This window comes from Dermacentor variabilis, chromosome 8, assembly GCF_050947875.1.
Source record: "Dermacentor variabilis isolate Ectoservices chromosome 8, ASM5094787v1, whole genome shotgun sequence".
In the NCBI taxonomy this organism is placed as follows: domain Eukaryota; kingdom Metazoa; phylum Arthropoda; class Arachnida; order Ixodida; family Ixodidae; genus Dermacentor; species Dermacentor variabilis.
In genome coordinates this window covers 144,434,802-144,443,886 of record NC_134575.1, presented here as the reverse complement: position 1 = coordinate 144,443,886, position 9,085 = coordinate 144,434,802, and the positions used below count along the sequence as shown (strand labels likewise).

General features: G+C 49.1%; 1 protein-coding gene across 6 annotated transcripts in view; it reads right to left on the bottom strand.

Annotated features, from left to right (window-relative positions):
* LOC142590650 (uncharacterized) overlaps positions 1-9,085 on the bottom strand; it is a 95,702-nt gene that overhangs the window by 58,987 nt on the left and 27,630 nt on the right. For all 6 annotated transcript variants that reach the window (XM_075703029.1, XM_075703027.1, XM_075703028.1 and 3 more), the window contains exon 2: positions 970-1,039. In XM_075703029.1, coding sequence (XP_075559144.1) covers positions 970-1,039 — 70 coding nt within the window. The remainder of the gene's footprint in view (positions 1-969; positions 1,040-9,085) is intronic.

Here is a 9,085-nt window from a genome sequence, read left to right as displayed (position 1 = left end):
CCCAAATTGTGTGCTGAAAATTTGCAACAGTGGCTTTGAAATTCCCCACGTCCTGTCGAAACAAGGCAACACAAGTGCTACAACATCAGATTGTAAAAACCAGAGTGAAGAAAATCATTATGAACATGGTAGCACAAGACAAGGGGCAAGACAAGCAGAAGACCAGCTTGGCACTGCGTGAGGCTGTATTGTGCTGGGTCTGAGTGTAGTTCCCTCGTAGCCATGACAAATGTCAACACACCAATGGATTGTAGCATATGTTGTTGAAAAAGTTCCGAAATTTAAAGGGACACCCGAGGTCTCACAATGAATTTTCAAGGACTAAAGCAGTGTTCAGTATGCGCACGTGAAATAGCAACGATGTCTTCCTCAACAAGGAAAAAAAATTGTTTTTTTTTGTATGCATGTGACAAAATACAATTAAGCCACCACCAATCCATAATTACCAGCAGCGTGAAAGATGAAGACGGAGAAAGAAATTATATAGGCGAGCGATGGCTTGTGCGATTTCTTTCTGTCCTTGTTGTTTGTGGTGCCCATAACCATGAAAGAGCCCCAACTAACCTTCAACGCCGATCACCCGCAAAAGGGCAATTCTTACCACAACACTGCTAACTGGATTAGACTGGCTTGGCCTTTGGTCAATATTATGGGCAAATGTACAAACACGATCCAATAAGCAGTGCTGAAAGCAATATTCTAGCATTTTTCAGCACTTCGTGAAATTCACAGCAGTATTTTGATAATCACATGTTTCAATTACCGCTAGCAAACCTGAAATATGGCACTTGATCCTATAACAGGCAGTGACTTGCAGGAATTCGTCTTCAATGCATATTCCTGTAGTGAGGAAGCTTTTTTGTTTGTGGTGGAATGGTCACAGTTGCAGCACATACTTTCACTGGGCTTCACACACAGCACAGAGAGTACGATCCCAATAATTCAAAGTAATCAAGAGCACATACTAACTTGTGCTTGGACAGCTGTGTTCTTGTGAACCTTGGACAACTGAAGAGGCCTGCGCCCAAACACTCCTTCCCTGCAGAACCAAAATGCAGTTACCACAAACACGTTGGCCACAACAGAAAAAAATTTGATTCTCAGCTGCCCACCTCAGCTGCACACAAGCACTTTTGGTCCATTCAGATGCAACAAGCAGCAAATATTTGCTGTCTATGTTAGAAAGAGTTGGGCCCAAGAAAGAAGGAACACAGGAAAAAAATGAGGCAGATGGAAAGAGCGCAAACAATCAACTGGTTTTATTCATTTTGAATCTGCATATATAGGCAGTGTTCCCATGTGACAAAAAAAAAGGAAGGGAGGGAAGGAGGAGGAGAGGGAAAATCAAACCTGCCTCATGTCAACACAAACTGCACAGAAAATTGTGTTCAGCATAATAAAGGCAACAGAAATATCGCTTATGCAGTCGTCGCCCTTTTCCTTGATGTGAAAAGCTTCCAAAAGCTCACGCGCTATTTTGTTTTTGCTTTTGTCTAGAATCTTAATTTTGTTGAAGAGTGGTCTACATCCTTTACATGCAAGGCAATGAGTGGGCAAGTGTGCTCCTTCTCTTTTCTGAATTGACAATGCATGCTCGCCTGCAAATTCATGCACGCAGCGCCCTGTTTGGGCCACATATACTTGCCCACATTTGAGCGAGATTTGGTATACCACGCCAGTGGCCCATTTCATGAAAGTTTCGGCATGCTTTCGACTGCCACGAACCCTTTTCACTGATGATTGTTCTGAGAGGCACAGAGACCTTTTGGGTTCTTGCAGTGAAAAACACTAAAAGTGCTTTCTTTCTACAATTACTTATTGAATTTGCAAGTCTAGACAATTCAAAATCCCTGCATAGAGCTGCCGCTCTGCTCTTGATTCCCTTTTTTTTTTAATCAAGTGTGAACGCTGCCTATATATGCAGATTTGAAACGAATAAAATCAGTTGATAGTTTACGCTCTTTCCATCTATTTCGTTTTCTTCCTGTGATTGTCCTTTTATACACACAACTCTTCCTAACAGAGCCATGCACCAACTCGCCCAGCAAGGAGTTCTAAATATTTGCTGAAAGCCAAAATCCTGTTCCCCAAGCTCTTTTCTTCTTTGAAGCTAGAAATTCCTGGCAGCAAGGTGTCTTTCTTTATTGGCAATAGTGATGGTTTCTTGCGTAAAATCAAACTTGCTGGACAAAAAAAAAATCAAATTGTGAGGTTTAACATAGAGGCATAGTGCGGAAGTCCGAGTTAATTCTGACCATTTAGGGGTCTTTAATGTGTACCTAATTATGTGCAAGCATTTTTGCAATCCACCCCCATTGAGATGTGTCTGCCATGGCCGGGAGTTGAACCTGTGACCTGAAAATCAGCAGCAGAATGACATAGGCACTCAGCCAGCACAGCAGATAACCACGTTGTGTATACCATACCAGTGAAACGGAGGCTTTGGCGGTCAAGCACTCCAGCACAAAGGCAAGAACTATCAAAATGTGAAAGCGTTAGACTGATAGGTGCTAAAGTGATTTGCACGTGCAGGTGATGGCGGGGAAGCCACGTGGTTAGCTCTTTAGGCAACATGTAATCTTTCATTTTCATAGACAGGCAAAGTGAGGCAATGCCTGGACATGTTAATTACATGGCAGCCAACTTACTTACTGCACCTCTTCAGGGAATGTGCTGCCACCACTTTTTACTCAAGCAACAGTGAGACATGCACGACATGCAGTGGACTGAACAGTAAATCAGGCTTCAGAGAGAGGTGGAAACCAGCCACACAGAAGAGGACGTTGCTGTGTCATTCTGCCCTGTGCATTTGTTGCATTAGAGTTGTGCACATACGCTTCACCCGAGACACAGTGTTACTAAGTGCATGCAAAGTATGACAGCGGTGCTCTTTTTACCTGTGGCAAGCAGTGACAATGTTCAAAGACAACAATGTTGTGCCTCATCACAACTAGTATTTGGTGTGGTGCAAGAGGGTGCACGCAGGTGAAATCTTGGACCTGAATGCTCTGGCTAGTGATTCACGGTGTTCAAGAAATGAATAAAAAAATAACATTCCGGGGTATTACGAGCAAAAACCACAATACGATTAGGAGGCACACCACAGTGGGGGATCTTGGCTAAATTTCTCAACCTGGGGTTCCTTAAAGTGCACCCAATGCACGGTACACCAGTGTTTTCGCATTTAAGCTCCACTGAAACTAGGCCAGGAACAGAACCCGTGGCCTGGTGCTAAGCAGTGCAATGCCACAGCCACTAAGCCATTGTGTGCGGTCAAGGCTGGTCCCATTTGATGCACAAGTGAACATAACGCGCTGGACACATCTCTCCTTGCACATACTCATACCTGCCAATCTGTGAGCTCCAAAAGTCATAAAAAGTCAGCAGATGTGACAAAGCAGAACGTTAAATGCAGTTTTGTGCCCTGAGCATGCGTCTTTTGCGAGATACATATGCATTTTATTAACGACAATCCACCTACAGATGCAGCATACCAAAAGCAAGAAAACTGTGCACAGCAGCGATTGAAAAGCAACACACCATTTTTAAGACCGCAGTGACTTTTCTAGCGTTTGCTGCTGCCGATTTTTCCAGCTTCAAGTGTCTGGATAAACTTGTCCGATGAGTATATGGTGTCTTGCGCAGCCACGAAAGGGTGGCACAGGCACCCTTTCTTGTACACCATCTTGTACAAGAAATGTACCATCGTACACCAGACAGCTGGAGGACCTCCTGAACAATCCTTATTCACAAGAAAGGCGACGAGTCCGACCCCCGCAGCTGGCACCCTATTACTCTTAACAACACAGTCGCCAAGCTTTATGCCAAGTGCCAGGGAGAACGTATGCAAGACTGGCTGGGGGAGCACCACATCCTCTCCCCTTGCCAGAAGGGGCTTCTCCCTCATGATGGAGTGTTTAAGCACAACTTCGTCCTCCAGGAACGGCTAGACAAAGCCTGCAGTGGCCATGAGGACATCTGCGTCGCATTCCTCAACTTCACCAACGCCTATGGGTCCATTCCTCATCAGGCGTTGCTGGATGCACTTCGGGGAGTCGGCACGGGCAATCGATTTGTCGACCTCATAGCCAACCAGTACGCCACATACCGTACGAGGACCATCGCTGCTGATGGCATCACCACGCCTATCTCCATCCTTGCCGGGATCCGTCAGGGCTGTCCTCATAGCAGGCTCTTGTTAAACCTCGTCGTCGACCCAGTCATCCGAGCCATACAGGGTGGTGATCGTCAACACAACATCCTGGCCTACACTAACGATCTGACACCCTTGGCAACCAGTCCCGGCTTGATGCAGGCCCGCATTGATCGTATTGAAGCTCTCGCTTCGGAACTCGGTCTCGCTCTTAACCCCGCCAAGTGCCGCTCACTCCACCTGTGCGGGGCCCATCCGGTGGGGACGAGACCATAGAGAATCACGGTTATGGGTGCTCCAATCCCTGCCATGGCAAATTTCAACGTCCAGAAGCTCCTGGGTGGTCCGGTGGGCTTCCGGATACTTAACGACGACATCACCATCATCGATCAGACCATTCAACATTTTCTTGTACGCACTTTCTGCAACTTTTGTACTGCCCCATCTTGCGATGCCTTTAGAACTTTTTTTTTTTGTGAGCAGAACCTAGTCTTCGTAACACTTGTCTTAAAGATTTATGAAATCATAGCATAGGCGCAAATTAGTAAACTTTGCAAGAACTTCAAGAGAGTTGGTTGGTGTGTTTATTCATATTGACACGTGTACTTGTCTTTATCGGGCGACACGTTTCACTGCCTAACAAATGTTATCACACAGCGCAGGACGTGCCTGCATGTATCGGAAGTTTCTGGAATGTTATCGATGCTTCCATCCGCTGTCTGCGACCGAACGTTGTGTAATCTGATCGTGTGTGTGCGGGACGCGAATAATGTAGAACTTTGTGGAAGGCACGCGGGTCCCAGCGATTACTCTGGAACATTCGATGACTGTTGTATAAAAGCCGACGCACTTGACCCGCTGATCAGATTTTCGACGATCACCGACTGTGTTCGCCGCTGTCGCCGTTCTTTGAGTGTAGCCTGTTTTTGAGGGCACAAGTTCGCCCAATAAAACACTAGTTTCGTCTTTCTCAGTTTGGCTGCTTTCTTCACAGTCACTACCACGTGACATCTGGTGGAGGTGCTTGTGCGTTCATGTATCGAACGCCCCCGCAAAGCCGAGATCCAAGCCCGAAGCCCGAGGACAAAACCGACATCGCCCAAGACCAGCGCACTAGCAGCAGACTGCAAGGACTGCCCCCAGAGCACGGACTTCTACCTGAGACGACAAAGAAGACTGTGGCCAAGACAACCCCAATGGCTGCCCCAGCGTCCCCCGTTATCCTGCAACAACCTCGGGACCCACCGACCTTCCATGGAGCAGCTACTGAAGACCCGGAATCCTGGCTGGAGACCTATGAACGAATCGCTACTTTCAACAACTGGGACTCCGACGACAAGTTGCGCCATGTGTACTTCGCCTTAGAAGACGCCGCGAGGAAGTGGTTTGAGAACCGGGAGTCGACCATGACACCATGGAACCTGCTCCGTAGCGGCTTCCTGCGCACCCTTACGAGCGTCATGCGCAAGGAAAGGGCCGAAGCTATGCTAGACGCCAGAGCGCAGCTCCCTAATGAGAACGTTGCCATATATACGGAAGAAATGAGCCGTGTGTTCTGGCACGCCGACCCGGATATGCCTGAGGAGAAGAAAGTCCGCCTACTCATGCGTGGTGTGAAGGAAGAACTTTTCGTTGCAATGATACGAAGCCCACCAAAGACCGTAGAAGAGTTCCTTCGCGAGGCCACCAGCATTGAGAAGACACTCGAAAAGCGGAACCGGTAATTCACCCACCGTACAAAATCTACCAACTACGCAGGAATTCAATCACTGGCCACGGACGAACTGCGTGAGACCATGAGGGCCATTGTGCGCGAAGAACTGTGCAAGGTCTTGCCTTCGTCGCAGCCTCAAGTGGCCTCGATCGCCAACATCGTAAAAGAAGAGGTGCACCGATAGCTTGGAGTTCCTGAGGTGCAGCCACAATTACCACAGCCCCAGCCAGAAGCGATGACATACGTCGCCGTCGCAGGCCATCAAGTTCCCCCTCCGTGACCGTGCCAGGGCCCTGTACTACGCCATTCCGTCGTCCACCGCCGCCGCCGCCAGCATGCCCACCCGTCGCCCAGCGCACATAAGTGAGGAAGACGGACATTTGGCGAGCCCCCGACCACTGCCCGCTCTGCTATCACTGCGGAGAGCCGGCCACGTGTACCGCCGAAGCCCATACCGGGAGATGGGACTGCGAGGTTTCACCGTTAACGAGCCGCAACCACAGATTGGCGAACGACCTCGCAATATCACCGACTACCTTGCCGCCACACAGTGGAGCCCTCGACGACCGTCCCGTTCGCTGTCACCAGGCCGTTACCCGTCGCCGCAGCACCGACCATACACTGGCCCAGCCCGCGGCCGGTCTGCGAGCCCATATCCGGAAAACTAAAAGCAGCAACCGATGGAGGTGCGGTTGCTGTTTGTCGAACTGACAAAGATCCTCCGCCACCAACGAAGACGCCGAAGAGACCATCTCGACGACATAATAATGACACGCCGTTGTCCCGACGAAGTCAGGAAGCCAAGACTACACCGACAAAAGACGACTTGACGATGCGACGTTCCAGCTTCAGTTCAACACGACGCAGCCGTGAACCGACGCCAAGACCTAACTGCAACACCAGACAAAGAACAACCGACCTCGACGTGCTTCTCGACGGCCACGCAATTACCACCTTAGTGGACACAGGGGCCGATTACTCCGTAATGAGTGGACACATCGCCGCCCAGTTGAAAGTTAAAACTGCATGGGAAGGCCCTCCCATTCGGACCGCTGGAGTGTCCTGACTGGAATCTGCACGGCAAGAATTACCGTTCATGACCGGACTTAGCCTCCCACCTTCGGTACCCTCCAACAGTGTTCACGAGACGTCATTCTCGGCATGGACTTCCTGAACCAACACGGCGAATCATCTACCTGAAGTCGAAGTCGATAACGCTGTCGGAAGGTCGAGCGATACCACCGGAGAGCTCTCGTAGTCACCATGCCTTAAGCGTGCTTGAAAGTCAAGTCAGCATCCCGCCTCACTCCAGCATTGTCATTTCCGTCGGCACCAAAACGCCTGCCGACATAGAAGGCGTCATCGAGGGTGACCAACGTCTACTGCAAGACCGTGAAATTTGTGTCGCAAGAGGGATCGCTCGACTGCATGGAGGGAAAACTGAAGTATTGCTGACAAACTTCAGCCAGGAGTTCAAGCACATCAACAAGGGCACAATGATCGCGTACATCGAGGAAATTCTGGAAACCAGTAATGCGTTTGTCCTCTCGGATTCCGCCGCATCTACCCCGACGACCATGGTTCCCGAACCAGACTACGACATAATTCCAAGTCTCTCCATGATTAAGCAACAACAGCTCAGAAGTCTGCTCCGATGATACAAAGGCTGCTTTTCGACGTCATCGAGGATTCGACAAACACCAGTCGCCAAGCATCGCATAATCACTGACGAGTGCACTCGACCACTCCGTCAGAGCTTTTACCGAGTTTTGCCGCGAGAATGTGAAGCTATAAGAGAACAAGTCGACGAAATGCTGCGCGACGACATCATCCAGCCGTCAAAAAGCGCATGGGCATTCCCTGTTGTCTTGGTGAAGAAAAAGGACGGAACCTTACCTTTCTGCATTGATTATCGTCAACTGAACAAGATCACAAAGAAGGATGTATACCCCCTACCCCAGATAGACGACACATTAGATCGGCTCTGCAACGCAAAATACTTCTCATCGATGGATCTCAAGTCTGGCTACTGGCAAATAGAAGTCGACAAGAGAGATCGGGAAAAGACCGCCTTCATCACGCCAGACGGCCTCTACGAGTTCAAGGTCATGCCATTCGGACTCTGCTCGGCGCCTGCAACATTCCAGCGCGTCATGGACACGGTGTTAGCAGGATTGAAGTGGCAGACCAGTCTTGTTTACTTGGATGACGTCGTCGTTGTCTTCGCCGGAAATTTCGACGATCACCTTAGGCAGCTTGCGACAGTACTAGAGGCCATCAAGTCATCAGAGCGCACTCTGAAGCCGCAAAAGTGCCGCTTCGCTTACGATGAGCTTCTGTTTTTAGGCCACGTCATCAGCAAGTCTGGAGTCCGCCCCAACCCGCAGAAGACAGCTGCCATCGCAAAGTTCCCGCAGCCCATCGACAAGAAGGCAGTGCGTAGATTTCTTGGCATGTGTGCCTACTACAGGCGATTTGTCAAGGACTTTTCACGCATCGTTGAGCTGCTGGCACAGCTAACTAAATGTAGCGTCGAGTTCAAGTGGGAAACGCCGCAAGCCGACGCATTTCAAGAACTCAAACGACGCATGCAGTCGCCGCCCGTACTTGCGCACTTCGACGAGCACGCCGATACCCAAATACACACTGACGCCAGTTAATGTTATTGATGCTCCCATCCGCTGTCTGCAACCGAACGTTGTGTCATCTGATCGCGTCTGTGCGGGACACGAATAATGTACAACTTTGTGGAAGGCACGCGGGTCCCAGCGATTACTCTGGAACATTCGACGACTGTTGTATAAAAGCTGACGCGCTTGACCTGCTGATCAGATTTTCGACGATCGCCGTCTGTGTTCGCCGCTGTCGCCGTTCTTTGAGTGTAGCCTGTTTTTGAAGGCACAAGTTCGCCCAATAATACGCTAGTTTCGTCTTTCTCAGTTTGGCTGCTTTCTTCACAGTCACTACCATGTGACAATATTAATTAATCTGGTACTTGTCCGACTTCTGATCCTTATAGCCTGGCTTACCTGTTCCCTGAATATATTTTAGCAATGGCCATGTCTTCCTCATTTTAATTTTTTTCTCGTGTCCTTTGGCACTCTCCTCTAATTTCTCTCATTCTCAAACTGTGTGCACTCATAAATACTTCATTTCTGCTTGACCTAGTGCCCTATATTCCTAAAAATGCAGCTGTTGGAGTTGGTTGTACGAGCTGC